Source organism: Carya illinoinensis, chromosome 14 (assembly GCF_018687715.1).
Source record: "Carya illinoinensis cultivar Pawnee chromosome 14, C.illinoinensisPawnee_v1, whole genome shotgun sequence".
NCBI lineage: Eukaryota > Viridiplantae > Streptophyta > Magnoliopsida > Fagales > Juglandaceae > Carya > Carya illinoinensis.
Genome location: NC_056765.1, coordinates 8269741 through 8286392, shown reverse-complemented (window position 1 = coordinate 8286392; position 16652 = coordinate 8269741). Strand labels below are relative to the sequence as shown.

At 36.1% G+C, this 16652-nt stretch overlaps 2 protein-coding genes across 2 annotated transcripts; one reads left to right on the top strand and one right to left on the bottom strand.

The window, feature by feature from the left end:
* Window positions 1-3119: 3119 nt before the first annotated feature.
* On the top strand, window positions 3120-4357 carry LOC122294787. Its single transcript, XM_043103750.1, has one exon. The coding sequence runs from the start codon at window positions 3232-3234 to the stop codon at window positions 3703-3705; it is 474 nt and encodes a 157-aa protein (XP_042959684.1). The 5' UTR covers window positions 3120-3231; the 3' UTR covers window positions 3706-4357.
* A 4363-nt stretch (window positions 4358-8720) lies between these two features.
* Window positions 8721-14440, bottom strand: LOC122293529 (cation/H(+) antiporter 4-like). The gene is made up of 3 exons (XM_043102094.1): window positions 14315-14440; window positions 10096-11097; window positions 8721-9986 (listed from the first exon to the last, which is right to left on the bottom strand). Exons 1-3 carry the CDS (start codon window positions 14438-14440, stop codon window positions 8856-8858), a joined length of 2259 nt encoding a protein of 752 aa, XP_042958028.1. The 3' UTR covers window positions 8721-8855.
* Between the last annotated feature and the right edge of the window lie 2212 nt (window positions 14441-16652).

Sequence of the window (16652 nt, the reverse complement as noted above, 5' to 3'; positions counted from 1 at the left end):
TTGGGCTGAAGCTGTAACATATGCCTGCTACCTCATCAATCGACTACTCGCAGCTGCCAATGACGGGAAGACTCCCACTGAAATGTGGAGAGGTACATATGCTACTGATTATGACTTTTTACACGTTTTCGGATGTCTTGCTTACTATCATATTAAAGAAAGTAAGCTTGATCCTAGAGCCAAAAAAGTAAAATTCTTAGACTTTAGTACTGGTGTAAAAGTGTATAGACTCTGGTGCATAGAGTCTAAAAAGGTAATCATCAGTAGAAATGTTACATTCAACGAATATGAGATGCTTAAGTCACATAAGTATAAAAATTCCAATGAAGGCAGCCATGACAGCGAAACACCTAGTGATTCGCAAAAGGTGGAGTTTTTCACTCAAAATGATTTTGGAGAAACAAAAGGAGAGCACAGACAACATGAGGTTGATAGTCCAGTCATAATACCTCCATGTCAACCTGAATCAATTGCAACCAATAGATCGAGATGAGAGAAACGTGTATCGACACGTTTTGCAGACTACATGACATATGCATTACCAGCTGAAGGGGGTGAGATCCCAACCACTTACAGAAAAGCCATACAGTACAGTGAACAAGTTGAATGGACAAAGGTGATGAATGAAGAGATACGGTCTCTTCACCAGAACCAGACTTGAGAGCTTGTGCCGCTTCCAAAAGGAAAGAAGACAATTGGCTGTAAGTAGATCTTCAATCAGAAAGATGATCAAGCTGCTAAAAATGGATTGCGATACAAAGCTAGGTTGGTAGCCAAGGGCTACGCTCAGACAGAAGGAATTGACTATAGTGAAGTATTCTCTCATATTGTGAAGTATTCATCCATTTGGATATTGCTAGCTTTGGTTGCACAATATGATCTTAAGTTAGCACAGCTTGATGTGAAAACGACTTTCTTACATGGTGATCTGGAAGAGGAGATTTATCTGTCTCAACCAGAAGGTTTTAAGGAAGATGGAAAAGAAAATTGGGTCTGCAGTCTGAAAAAGTCTCTCTATGGCTTGAAGCAGTCACCTCGGCAATGATACAAGCATTTCAACCGCTTTATGATGGACCTGAAATACACTCGTTGCCAATACGATCACTGTGTGTATTTCAGAAAACTTGCAAGTGGATCTTTCATTTATTTGCTTTTATATATAGATGATATGTTAATTGCATGTAAAAGTAAGGGGGAGATAAATCGTTTAAAAACTCAGTTTAGTCATGAGTTTGAAATGAAAGATCTGGGAGAAGCATGGAAAATATTGGGGATGGAGATCAGCAGAGATAGAGTGAAATGTATAGTTCACCTTACTTAGAAGTAGTATCTGAAGAGAATACTGCAACGCTTCAACATCGACTTGAAGACGAATCTAGTGAGTACTCCTATGGCCCCATATTTCAAGTTCAGTGCATTGCAGTCTCCTAAAAATGATGAAGAGCGGGACTATATGAGGAATGTCTCATATATAAGTATTGTTGGAAGCTTAATGTATGCCATGGTGTGTACACGACTTGATATCTCTCAGGCCGTTAGCTTAGTTAGTAGCTACATGCATAATCCTAAAAAGGTTCATTGGCATGCGGCTAAGTGGATTCTACGGTATATTTTAGGGACCATAGATATTGGTTTGAAATTCGAGAAGAGTAAAGATAGTCTAGTAACTGGATATGTTGACTCAGACTATGTAGGTGATCTTGACAAATACCGATTGACAACTGGTTATATGCTCACTATGGCTGTAGGACCAGTTAATTAGCGATCAAATTTGCAGTCGACAATTGCATTATCATCCACTGAGGTTGAATACATGGCTGTAACAGAAACCATGAAAGAAGCCATTTGGGCTTTAAGCAGCAAGAGGTTACCATTTACTGTGACAGTCAAAGTGCAATTCATTTGACTAAGAATCAAGTGTATTACTTCGAACAAAACATATAGATGCCCGTTTCCACTTCGTACATGAGATATTGGAAAAAGGAGACATTCTACTTCAGAAGATTGACAATGAAGATAATCCAGCAGATATGTTGACGAAAGTTGTCACCGGGATCAAGTTCTAACACTGTTTGGACTTGATTAATATCTTACACTGCTAAGCACCTACGGGTGTATTGGTGCCCTAGGGCGCATTTGATAGCTAAAATCTCTCATAGCAAACGAGCATTTCGATAAAGGGGTGCAATCATTGGAAGGATACAACATGTAGTATCTTAGTATGACACACTTGGGTGGAAGGGGTGATTGTTGAGGGTCCACCCCATGTGTTGCCCATGTGTTGATGGTGGCCACACATATGATTGTGTTCCTCCCATGTGCTTCCATGTGAATTGGGCATTAAGCATCTCCAGCTTGTATCCAGCGAATGTAATATGAAGGGATATGAGCTTAACCTCTCCTATAAGTATGAGAGATCATCTGAAGGAAGAAACATCTTGAAGAAGAGAAGGAAGTGAGAAGTGTGTGTAGTGTCATTTGAGATAGAGAGTTGTTTTGAATATAATGTTTCCGCTCAAGTGGATGTAGGCAAATTGCCAAACTACTTAAATACTGTTTCTATCTATTTTGTGTTTATTTTTTGGGTGGCTTTAGGCACAACAATTAGGATGTACTATAAACATTTGTAGTTTCGTAGATATAAACACATTGTCAAATCATATAAATCTTATATCGTGTATGATTGATTCCATTTTTATTGTACTTTTTCTCTTATCATTCTTAACATATCTAACTAATGATATACGATACATACTAATTACCACCCTTGGAGTATTATACCTTAATTTTTTATAGTTTGAGAACAATTATTCAAGGAATAGCAATATTCCACTTGCCTTAAAAAGAATACACTTGCAATCATGGCCGTGTAACAAGATATATCCGGCATCTTGATTTTTTTTTTTTTTTTTTAGAGGGCCCTTGAATTAATTACATGCAAAAGGAAGGTTTCATAGAAAAAGAAAAAAAGAAAAAAAAATAAAAAGCCTCATTAATAATAAATACTAATTTTGAAAATCACCCAAAGGGTACTTTCATCATTTGGAATCCATATTGTAACAATTATACTTTCTCCTCTGCTCGCATGGGTAACTGCTCCTATATAACACATTGTCCAGTTTTGGCCACATTCATACATGCATACGCGAGAAAGGGAGTCAGAAAGAAAGAGTTCCATACTTTTCATTCACGCAGAGAGAATTCAATCTATATATATATATATAGGTCGACATGGATAACAGTCTAAGGTGTTGCTTGGCTTGTGTTCTTCACTGTGGAGCTCTAGACTTGATCCGCATCGTTCATTTGAACGGCTACGTGGAAGAGATCACACATCCGGTCACGGCCGGTGAGATCCTTGAGGCCAACCCAAATCACGTCCTGAGCAAACCGTGCTCTCAAGGCGTTGTACGTAAAATTTTGATTGTCTCGCCGGATTCTGTGCTAAAGAGAGGAAGCATTTACTTCTTGATCCCAGCTTCGTCGCTGCCGGAGAAGAAAAAACGAGGTAACAACCTCAGTAAGTCCTCCAAGAAGAGCAAAAAGTGCAGCGGTACTAGTGATGTTGATCATGTCTCCAACTGTGATCGTTACCTATCGGACATCATCTCCGACAAGAAACCGTCGCGTCGACGGGATCGAAGGACTGGCCAAGTTGGAGGTGTGTGGGAGCCTCATCTTGAGAGCATCTCCGAGGACTTATAAACACACTTTCTTTTTTTCCTTGCCGGAATCCGATCGACATGCCGTGCCGGGAACGATTAAAGTTGGTGTTCTAATGTTCGTACGTACGTGGGGTCGTTTGGTCTGCCATATACATTGGCAGATCTGGATTACAGTATTTACGAGGTGATAAGGATCCGTTTGCTTCTCGAGAAAAGGTTATGACTGTTGCGCCTCCGACAGCCCAGAAATCACACGCACAATAGATAGAGACAATATTTAAGTGGTTCGGCAACTGCCTACGTCCACTGAAGCGGAAATTCGATTTTTCAATATGTTTATACAATTTTACAAACACTCACAACATCTCTCTATCTCTCTCAAATGGCCTCCGTTCTGGGTTTCCCCAGAACCCATTTTCGCCCTCTGCCCTCTGCCTGATCTCTCACCTCAGTGAGGATGATTTTCTCTTCACAATTCATCTCCTTTTATAGGAGAAATTATGGGGGACAAATTGCCACCATTCTTGACCAAGATGGCCTTCAATTCGGTGCAGCATTTGTTGATCAATTTTTGCTACAGAATTCGGTGGAGTGGGTGGGTGGCTGGTGCCTAATAATCCAAGAATGAAAACGGTGCACATGTCCTGGGGGTTGGTGAATGAATTGTAATGTGTTTAGTTTCACACTGCAGGTGGCTTTCAACAATGACAGATCATCAAAGTACAAATGTTTGTACCAATAGCCTAAAGTGATGGAGCATTTCATTTGTAAATTGTATGTATGTGTGACGACGTTTGAGGTTTCTGGTTTGATTTTTTTGCCTCAAAATGGAATTAATGCTTCTTGGAATTGTTATATATATAGCTAAACATTAATTAATGGTGTTCATGTAAATTTAGGCGTACGTACGTCCTACAATCTTTATCCACCTGTGTTGTGAATAATTGTGTACATGGAAAATGATCAATTACTAATAACAGTATATATTATATATATCATTAAAAAAAACGAATATTTGTGGCGAAAATATATGATTATTTTAATAGAAAATATTGTTTTTTAAAAAGTAACTATTTACAAATAAATAATTTTATATATTGGACATGACGAATATATGTCTGATCTAATCCACTACTGATCATCTAGCACTGTGGGTGAGAAAGAATTGTAGAGATGTTAGCACCATTAAGGATGTGACAACTAGGGGGAAGAAAATAGGAAACCGCAATAGATCATAATCAGCAACCGTACGTACGTTCTTCGAAGGTGAGCTAGAGAGAGTCCTCCATGCTAGCTTCTCGTAAAAAGAAGACAATCCCTCTCAAAAGATCATGTTCTTTCCGATTGAGGGTGTTTAATTTGGAAAGATAGAGATCAAGAACGAACGAGGCCGGGAGTCTCGACGCAAAACCTTGGGAAATGTAAACTGCAAACTCCCTTGGAGGCCCATTTTATCTAATAATTTGTTGGTTCGGTGATCTTAAAAAATTTTATGATCATGAAGTTTGTACGTTCTAGCAATTTTAAGGTCAAATCCATGAAATGATCGATCTGAAACTAGCTAGACATGATTATTAGAGTGTGAGCCTAACGACGATATTAATCTTAATCTTAATATTCTTCTGACTTTGAAATCGGTTACATTGTCTGATATTAGCAATAATGAAGCCAATATTCTATGCAAGTACTCATGTACAAGAGCAGTTGATCATCATGATATGATCAGTTTTATAAATTATCAGTGTTGTAATTGACAATTTACAGCGAATTATAAGCTAATTGGTGAATTACTTGTTTATAGTTTTTAATTAAGGAATATTGATAATTAATGGGTTTTAAATTGAGAGAGAGAGAGAGAGAGAGAGAGAGAGAGAGAGAGAGAGAGAGAGAGAGAGAGAGAGAGAGAGAGAGAGAGCAGCATATTCTATATGTTATCAATTGGCTGGATATATTATATATTATATTATATATATATATATATATATATATTATTAGCATATTTAATTCCAAATTAATTCTCAAGTAGAAAATTAGGGACATCTTCATGCCATATAAAATTAACATAAATTTTATTTGCAGTGATACTTTTGCATACGTTTTGTGCACTCAATTAATATGAGTGACTTTTTAATACAAAATAATTATTTTGTCCAATCACATTAATTAAGTTTATAGAAATTATACAAAAGTGACTATATATAATAAAATTATAAAATTAATTAAAATTAACAAATTAACTATCAAACCTTCTCGAACACATTTCGTATGACTCGGTCTTCACATGAGGTTTCACATGGATTTCCTCTTCCCTCGCCCACTTTTTTTTTTTTTTTTTTTTTTAAAGAAAGAGCCTTTTTAAAGAAAGAGCCGAAGCCTCACAAAGGAGACCCCGTCCCAAGTATATAGAAAAAAACCCTAATTTATGGTGGAGGAAAGCCGTACATCAAGCCAAACCTATGGGGTGATTACAAAACAACAAAAAAGATCAACAAAAGACAACCAATCTGTAACAAAAAATTATCTTCGAATAGATGTCGTGCCCATTTTGTCCAATCTGTACCACCCTTTAGTCAGAAGAGGCAATTGGGAACTTACCTCGTAAAGCTTATTCTCACCCAAGGAGCCTCTTTGAGCTAACGAATCCGCTACTTTGTTGCCTTCTCTATATAAGTGGTGAATTGAAAAGACCCATCCCACAAACAAGTCTTTCAATTGATCCCAACAATCCCACAAATACCACACTGTACATTTATTCTTCAACACCCACTTCACAACCACCTCTGACTAACATTCTATTTCAACATTTGATAAACTCCTCTCTTTGCATAAAATAATTCCTTCAATCAAAGCCCTTAGTTCCGCTTCATTATTAGAGCACGTCCCGAAGGATTTGGAGAACCAGAATACCATAGTCCCCCTCTCATCCCGCAAGATCTCTCCCCCTCCCGCAGGACCTGAGGTTTCCAAGGCTACTTCCATCTACGTTGAGCTTAAAACAGCCTTGTCTTGGCTTCATCCATCTCAAAACAAGAGGCCTGAGTTTATGGGATACTCTCACTTGGATATCCAGGTTTTGCAAGAGCTTCCTATCCCTCAGATTTAGTTGTTTTCCAGACTTTAAGTTGGTCGCTACTAATTGTGTCCAGTACTTAATCGATGTCCAAGTCTCCACCCCGTTTTCGTACTTGCCCTCCATCCTAGCAGCACATCTCCTACGCCATAGTCTCCAAACAATAATACAAGGGATCAGGCCCAATAAGAACCCAATCTGAGGAGATCTGGAAGCTCTATTAAACCAGATTTGCATCCTTTCCTTCCAACCTTGATGGCTATAGAAAGGGATACCAATCTCAGCCGAAGCTCTACACCACAACTCGGAAGCTGCCTCTCCCTTACTCAGAATGTGGTCCAGTGTTTCAGTATGTCTAACCTTGCAGCAATTGGAAGCCGAGACAACAGGAATTACAATACGCCTCATATTTTCATCCACTGCTAGACGCCCGAAGGCAGCCTTCCAAACACAGACTGTAACTTTAGTTGGTAAAGAGTTATGCCAAATCCATTTAGACCATTCGAAATTTGGTGCTCTTGACCGTGTAGTCTCCCAAGCTAATTTTGAAGAAAAACAACCACTTTTATCTGGCAACCAAATTAGTATGTCTTTCTCAGTACATAAGGACCCAATTGTGTTCATTACATCCGATGCTTGCTGAACGCCCAGAAGTAAGGTCAACCTCTCCACATCCCATTCGTTGTTTATCACCATGTCCTTAACCAAAATCTGCTCTGTATCATCCAACACTTCCCTTAAAGGACCGGAGCCCAGGAACTTATCAAACCATAGAAAGATATTACCTTCCTTCTGAATAAAGAGATATTTATATATAAATATACAACAGACAATATTTGCAATACATCGTCTCTTTCTCAAATACGTACTCCACCCCAACAATTTTTAATTTTAATCTTTTAACCACAAACCTGATCTTAATTTGGTTTAATTTAGTTTATTTTTTAAATCTCAGATCACTTAATTGCACTTTTTGAGTTGATCTTGTAATTAAATATATGTTAATTATTTATCAATTAAATAGCGATGAATCAATCTCTTACGCTCATATATATATATAAGTACTTTATAATTGAATATAAAGTATGAGAGTAAGATATCGATTCGTCGCTAGTTGATAAATAATTAATATATATTATAAGATTTTAAATTTATAATATTTCTATCCAACTTTTCTTCTCTCTTTTCTTAAAATCTCATATATAAAATATCTTAACTCAAATAATTTCAATGTATTATTCACAAGTTTTTCATCTCATCTCAACACATATATGTGATTCAAACAAAGCCTTATTGAGGAAGTTGGCAATCATGATGTATAATTAAACATATGATTACTGGTTTCATGATATCTGCTAAATCATGATTAAAGTTAAGGGTAACCCGATCCACATGAACTTATAAGGTTAGTACTTCATCTGCAATAATATCTTACGTTGATATATACTACAAAACGGATTGCCCTAAGTACTCAATTCGATCTGGGAGTAGAATTAATAAATTTGTCTGATTAATCTCTCTAGATTAATTATAAAGTCATTCGATCGATTGATCATTTGGAGAGGACTTACCCTTAGCACGGTGAATTTCAATGTACATTAGTTATAAAATTTATTATCTAGATTATAATTAATTCTTGATCGAACTAGTTTCAATGTACATTAGTTATAAAATTTATTATCTAGATTAATTCTTGATCGAACTAGTTCGACATCATGACCTAAAATGGGAGAGAGATAAGCTTAGAGTTACGTACCAAAGTTTCAAAATTATATATAATGCATTTTTGAAAATTCTAATAACTCACAATTATTAACTAACACTTTACTATATGCACATTAAATTCGTTACAAATTTGAAATTAGAAGCTGCGCATGAGCAACGTCGGGCTATAAAATCATGATGAGGGGCAAACTTTCAATTTGTTAGTCATGAATGTACAAATATCAAAAGTTGTCAATTATGCATTGGTTAAACATGTTATAGTACCCTAGCTCCCATCTGAAAAGGATAGAACATGATGAGAAAAGGTAGCTGGGGATGGAATTTATATTCCATTTATATTTGTGAAGGATGAGATCAAGTCTGACGATGATCAGCTTCCACAGCCATGATTCAAATTAGGTCTTTTTTCGTTGTTGTTGAATCACCAAAACAGAAGCCTTGCTGTTGAGATCTGAGGAGGCCAGCAAGTCTCCGATAATCCCCAGCTCTGGGAATTCACTCCATTCTGCAAGCCCTGATGTCTGTGTGGAATCACAGTTGTGTCTTCTACCTACAATAAAAAGATCGTACTCGTCCACCATTGAACGAACTATCAATGCCGTCTGAGGCCCATCTTTCACTATCTCCTCTAAGTATATCACATATTCATCACCTACATTGTTCATTTTAACATCTTTCAGTACCTCATTGTCAAGCAATTTGTCCCAAAGTGTGATATCTTCAGTGTCGGAGGAAACAAAATGAACCACAGTCAAAGTGATGTTGCTGTCATTGGCCATGCGTTTGGCAAAAGTTAATGCCTCTCGATCATCATTTCCACCCACGAAGATCATTGCCACAGAAAAAGGCGACTTTGATGCAATAACGTTAGAGCTCTTCGAATGGCCGCCACGATCAACAAGGATCCCGACAGAACATGGAGCAATTTCTAGGACACTGTTATTCAAAGTCCTTAAATGACTACTATCCTCCGATTGGATAGACCCATCTGCCGACCATTTTCTGTGGAATGGGAGTACTATGAGGGAAGCTAGCTTGTCCAGTGCGAGAGTACAGATGTCTTCATGCATGAACTTGGTCGGAGAGATTGCTGTGAAACAGTTTGTTACAACACCAGCTCGATTATTTTGTTGAAAGCTTTTGAACGCGCTGATAACATTCTCTGAATACGCGGATGTTTTGTACACAGTCTTTTTCTTCATTTCGTGGGAGATAAAAATAGGAGAGGATCGGCCAAGTAGCTCAATAAGGTGAAGCACGTAAATTCCAAGAGGTCTTTCTCTAGTAGGGCATGAGGATTCTAGTAGTTCGATTGCCGCAACAATATTTTGAGACTTGTGAATGCATACTAGGATTCGGAGCTCTGCATTTCTTTTGTTATGAATAATATCTCTTTTCTGGTAGCCTGCATATTTCCTTGAAGGATCGTACAGGTATTTCACCATAACTGGTGCAATGATTGCATTCAAGAGGATCGCGATATTTGACAAAGTGAGCGCTGTGTCCGTCAGGTATTGTACTTGCGGCTAATAAAATGTGACAAAAAAATAAAAAAGAATAAAAAAAATTAGTGAATAGAGAAAGGAAATTCCATCTTGTAGGAGGAAACGAAAAAGAAAAAGGATAGCCAAGTACCTCGGTATCTCTGAATGTGGTATTGATGGCGAGGTGGATTTCACCTTTGGAACTCAAAATGAGAGCGAGTGCTAGAGCATCATTTAAGGGCATTTTGGTGTACAAGAGGGGAACCGCACACGCCATCATTTTGGCAGAAAAAGTGAAGAAAATGAGCAGTACATTGAATGTCATGAAGCTGTCATTGAATTTGATCAAACGTAGATCTGTCCTCATCCCACATGTAGTCACAAACAGCGGCAAGAACACATCTTGATTGAAGAAGTAAAACTTTCTGATTATAGCAGACCCCAAAGGGGGTCCATCTGGCACTGCCAAACCCAGGATCAAAGGTCCAAACACGAGTGACGCACCGAACCACTGAGAAAGCAATCCCATGAAAAGCATTAACATCAGGATTAGTTGAAGATGTGTGCGTTTTACAGGCCTGCCTTCAGGTGTTTGCCTGATTACCCAAAACATTGCCGGTCGAAAAGCAAACACAACGACAAAAACATAGACAATGCTTGATGATGCACTTATCGCCGCGCCAAACATGCCTTTCTCCCGCCCAACTTTAGACATTGAGGCAAGCCAGATAAGAAAGCTGCCAACCATGTCACTGACCAATGCCGCAGATAGGCCTAATTGTCCTAGTTCAGAATTCAGGATCTTGAGGCTCTCAAGAAGGTATACTACCACTGGAAATGGAGTTAGACAATTTAGTGCTGTTTGAAATGGAAGGCCAGTCGCTTCTTCTGCGGTTAGCCAAGATCTTCTTAGTGTCACTTGGATTGTGAAGCCAACTAGCAAAGGAAACATTATGCAGGCAATACCAGTAAACAAGGATTTTCTTCCCATTCTGTTTATCAGTCCCGTATCCATTTTCACCCCACTCATAAACGTAAAGAGTATGTGACCAAAGGTACCTATCATTCCCACTATTTCTTGATTTCTAACTGAGAACAAAGCCTGGAATATTCCGACGCGCCCAAGGCCAGAAGGACCGAGCATTACGCCAGCCTGATCATCAACATATTATAAATTAAAGGAGTGTCTTCTATTCCTCAACATATATATACATATATATATATAGTACTCTTATCAAATATTAATATAAATATATGTGAATGTTCGATCGAATAAAAGAAAGAGTACTGGAAGACGTTGGAGATGAGAGAGCACATACAATTAGTTGTGACGTGAATTCAGGGACTCCGTACGGCTTAAGAATGGAATGGGTGAAGCGCGTGATGGCGAAAATTAGAACCATCTGAAGCTCAAGCAATGGCAGTGTAGAAGGAATCGTCCCAGAACGAAAGTAGTTCCAAAAACCTGTCGAATGGATCTCGGAGGGAAGACGAATGCATTCTTTTATGGTCTTCGTGTAGCTTCCATTATAATACGAGGTCAGAACTCCGGCCGCCAGCGGAGGTTGTCCTGCCATGCTGCTAGCTGCTGGTGTCTGCACTAGCTACTCTCTCTTGGTCTGGTTAACTTCTTCAATCTAAGAAATATGAGGAAGAAAGAAAGTAAAAAATGCACGGGGAACTTCGACCATGGGAAGTTGGCGTTTTTTTTTCTTGTTTCCTCCGTAGAAATTTTATCTAACATCTGTTCTATTAAGGAATGCATTAATGCGGTAAACCGGACCCTATTGCCTGTTTTGGGTAAAATACTGGTTCTGAAACTAACTAATTATTAACCTCGATCCATAGCTCTAGCTAGGCCGCATTGGCCGATTTAAGAAAAAAGAAACAGTTCATATGTATCATCAAAAAGTCTGTTGGGAAGTCAAAAGGGTTTGTCTAAATTCTAGGTTACCCATGCATTTATACGAACAAAATCATTGGACGCGACATTAACAGCACTGTTTGATATTATGGTAACATATGTCTGTTCGTTATTGTTAATTTGTTCGTAAAAACTGGTATTAATCTTCGAGAAGAAAAAGTTTAGATTCCACACGTACACATTACATGCATGATAGAGTACTCAATCTAACTGCATGGCGCATGAACGTCCCCAGCTACCCGATCAAAGAGTCAATTTAAACAAAAACTATATATCATGTAATTTATTAATTTCAACTTAAAAACAATAGTAATTTTTTGTTTCAGCAACATTATCGTATATACACGTCGAAAATAAACAGTTTTATGATTGACTTTAAACTTATATATGTAATAAACATCTTCATGTTAAATAAAATATATAGTCAATGGTTTATTTGAAAGAAAAATTAATCCATAAAAGTTTAAAAACTAATTAGTTCCTCCTTAAATAATATGGTTAAGTATTGTACTATTTGGCTTTAATTCGAGTAATGTTACATATAATTGTGAGGTATACAAACATCATACAATCATTTTAAAAAAAAATAAAGTTTATTATTAAAAAATTAATTTTTTTATAAATATCGTATTTATTTATTTATTAAGAGATTGCATACAGTACTTGCTCAATCCATGCAATATTAATACTGCAAAATTTTATTATTTTTCCACGATTTTTCTATTAATTCCAACTATTCAAAGCCAGCTTGATCCATATCATGTTGTGTTGTGCCAACATTATAGCTAGCTAGGTTGGTGTGATTACAATATTTAGACGGAATTAATGCTTGAGATACGGACAGTACTACACAAATTATGAACATGATGAATAGACAAAACAGTTTGACTACTGTTCATTCTCATTGTGTATATATGCACACACTACATGATTTTATATTTAAAATTACTTGCTCGAAGGGATTTTCATTAATTGAAATATTTAAGTTGTTTTGAATTCTTTTTTATGGAGCTGACATGGCTTGCTGACAACTTAATCATTTAATTCAGGTTCATGTAATGGAGTAAGTGATGATTTTTTAATTTAAAATCTCACATTTTACACCAAAAAAAAAAAACTTGTAATAACTATATATATATATATGATAGTTTGGATTATTTATGCATTCTAGGAGTGTCAAAAGTCCCACATGGCTTGTTTGCGGTATAATTAAAATCTTTTCCATATATATATATATATATATTAACGCAGACTATATCTAAAGTGATCACGTACAAATGTTTTTCCCATCTATTTTATTAAGAGCTTGGTAGAGGTTGTGTTAGGGGTAAAAAAAGCGTTTAAATAGCCTTAAAGTGCTTTAATAACAAAATTAAGTTTTTTGGTTGTTACAATTCCCAAAAAAAAAAAAAAAAAAAAAGTTTTCTGGTTGTTGCATATTAAAATAATTTTTATTTTAAAAAATGCTAAAAAGTATATTTCAAAAAATACATCACATCAAACGTATTTTTTTTAGATAATATGAAAGTAGCTTTAATTTTAAAAAGACTGTCAATTAATGAACGAAAATAGGGTACAAGTTTGAGATAATTATAGTTTTGCCCTTTGATCTTATCACATGCATGACACTATCTTAAATGATCTTTTACATTGTTCCTATCTAAAATATATAATATATATTTTTTATATTATTTTTAAATTAATGTAACTTATTCAAAAGTTTTTTTTAGATATATGACCGTTACTCAGGACAATTTTAGTCCAATACAGGTCAACAAGAATCTATGTAAAATTGAGAAAAGAAAAGTTCATAACAAAAACAACAAACTTCTAGTTAAACTTATCTATAGAAGGTCATCCACACATTCCACATAGGCCGTTCAGAAAATTTGAGATAGCAGCTTTGTAATCAAATTAATGAACAGAAAAGATAAAAATAGAAAGAAAGGGTTGGGGGTGAAAAAAGGTCATGTTGCATTTTGTGTTTTTTTTCATTCCTCCTCTTTCAAATCATGAAACAAAGTGGATCTCATACCGGCATGATACAGTAGAACAATTCACTAAAAACGCCACCTAGAATAAGTTATATCAAACTCAGGAAATAAAAAAGAATTAAAAGACCCCATCCATGTAAGTGTTGAGGATTGAATAAGAACTGAATCTTTATTTCTTAGTAATGACAAAAACAATCACACCACATACATTGTAATCGTATACATTTCAATACAGAGATTAGAGAGTCTATTCTAGGAAACTTAGCTAAGAGTAAGGCTGTACAAAAACAGAGAATAAACTTGCTATAATTTGTGAGCTGATAGAGGCATGATCCTCGGCTATTTATTTGGGTGATTTTCCTTGATTTGATTTGTGGGATCTTCCCTTATAGTAAGTACGTACTTATGAACTAAAACAAGAATAACCTGATTCAAAATTACACAGAAATTACCTCAATCTCATCACCAGTCACTTTTAGTATTTCCTGGATAAGATCAGGAATAACGGTTGCATCTCCACAAAGGTGAAGTTCATCAGCAGAGATTCCTAATAGAGCACGAGTAAATGAAAAACCCATTTTCCTAGCTAAACCCCAACATCTGTACTGCTAATGAATTTATGAGTGGGGATAAAAACGATATGCATATAATGATAACAAAACAATCAATCACATGCGAGAATTTATGAACTGCATAGCTTACAAGAAGAAATATCAAGTACCCAACTTAGAAAAGAAGTCTATATATTGCATAAAGAAATGTCATAAGCTTAACAATATAAAACATCAATAAATACAATTATCCAACAGTTTGGGGTTGTATGAACCAATATCATTTCACCAATAACCTCCTTCTAGCTCTCATATTCAAGCATGTGATTGACCATCATGACATTCAAGGAACAAAAATTTTATGTGCAGTCATTTTTTTGTACTCTTTTATGCATTCTTCTAATGTGATTGGTTGCGCATTAAAAACTTGGTGTAGTCAATCACATTAATAGAGTATGCAATGAGTATGAAAAAATAATTGTACTCTTCGAGAAATATATCACATGTTTTGGGAAAAAAAATTTACTTCATTATTCTCAACTAGAGCCCAAAATCAGTTTTGTACTCTCATAAAAGGAAAAAATTGATACTCGCCTAATTTAGTTCCAACAAATGTGACCACTAATTACAACACGAAAACAACTAAGGAATGAAAATTATTTATCTTTCCTTGTAAATTAAAATGCACTCAGAGCATTAGTATTGGATAATGAACAAACACTATAATCACTACAATAAATACTATAATCCGAATAAGGAAACAAGCAAATCAGACTAGTTAAACAAGTGAGTGAAGGAGCGGAAATAAACAAACACAAGCTGATCTCCCACATTAACCTAAACCAAACTAAAATTAAAATAAAAAAAATCAAATCTTGGGTCCAAATTCTAAGCGCATCTTTAAATCATGAATAAACGTAACAACAGAGCCAATATATGATAGGAAAAAATGTTGACCTCGATTTTTTTCAGTGTCTATCAATTTTTTGACTAAGTGAGAGCCGATGAATCCAGCTCCACTGGTTGTGGCATGTCTTCCTGCAACCCCGATAGCTAGACTGAATTAGAGAGAGAGGAACAATATGTGAGAGAACCCGAGAGAGAGTGAGAGAAATAGACAATGAGATAAAGACAGAGACTTATCAAAACCATATATACAAAGAGTAGTGTACGTGGAGGACATAGGTGTTGCCGAACCGAGAGAACGAGAGCGGCGTAGGTGGCAGTCGCGTAACAAAGAATAGAAATACATACCGAAGTGAGATTAAAAAAAAAAAGAAGAAAAAAAGAGTGAGAGAGTGGGACTTATTGAAATTGGCACTGGAAGAAGAGGATCAACGTGGTGAGGCATCAACAAGATGAGCTAAGAGACATGGAGGCTGCTGGTTTTTTAGTTAAGATGAAGAAAAAACGGAGGCGGGGCTGGAGAAGATTAGGAAAACTTTTAATTTCGGATTTTGTGTATCGGCATGCATGCGTGACACTTTTTTTTTTTTTTTTTTAAATTCAGCGAAAGCTTATTTTTGGCGAAACATAGTCATCAAAAATAATATTTATATCACCACAAATAGTTGAGAAATAAATAAAAAACACTTTTACGGTAGACTAACGTCATTGTAAAACCACTACAAAGCACCGCAATAAGTTGTTCCCTTACAACTTCTTGTGGCGATAATATTTTTGGGCAAAATAGTTCACCGAAATTTATTTTTTTTAAGCTAATTTCTTCGTCGTCAACAGTCTTGCACCCCAACAATCCTAAATACACTATTTTTTGCAGCGATATTATTTCCGACCACACTTTAAAAAAGTATTTTTTGTGGCTATGTTTTCCCTCAATGGAAGGTTTCAATCAAAACAGTTGAATTAGACCTTTCATGACTATTTTTTTAGTTTTTGTCAGAAATAAAAGTAAAAATTCATTTTTCTTATTGTGTGGTTACTAAACAGTACATATATAATTTTTTAATAACAAAACTTATTACTTAAGCTCTACATCTAAAAATCATAAAGTTGAAAACTATATTATCTTTGACAATCCAAAATCCTAAACATGTATTTGGTAAAAGGGCAGTGCTACTGAGTTTACTAAATCTTACCACTGGAATGTACTGCTCCATGTGGACACGGGACAGGCTCCCACGCTGGCAAACTGAAAAGCAACCAAACTTGTGAAACTGGTGAACTTATGAGATCCCAAAATCGATCCCTTCGCGCTGCTCCTTTCGAAGCCAAGCAA

What these genes read in the sequence shown, in the direction of transcription:
- LOC122293529 (XM_043102094.1), bottom strand. Translation starts at nt 14,440, where the DNA reads ATGGGTTTTTCATTTACTCGTGCTCTATTAGGAATCTCTGCTGATGAA. An exon ending in TGACTGGTGATGAGATTGAG is followed by an intron (nt 11,098 to 14,314) that starts GTAATTTCTGTG and finishes GTTGATGATCAG; the next exon opens with GCTGGCGTAATGCTCGGTCC. An exon ending in CCACATTCAGAGATACCGAG is followed by an intron (nt 9,987 to 10,095) that starts GTACTTGGCTAT and finishes ACATTTTATTAG; the next exon opens with CCGCAAGTACAATACCTGAC.
- LOC122294787 (XM_043103750.1), top strand. Translation starts at nt 3,232, where the DNA reads ATGGATAACAGTCTAAGGTGTTGCTTGGCTTGTGTTCTTCACTGTGGA.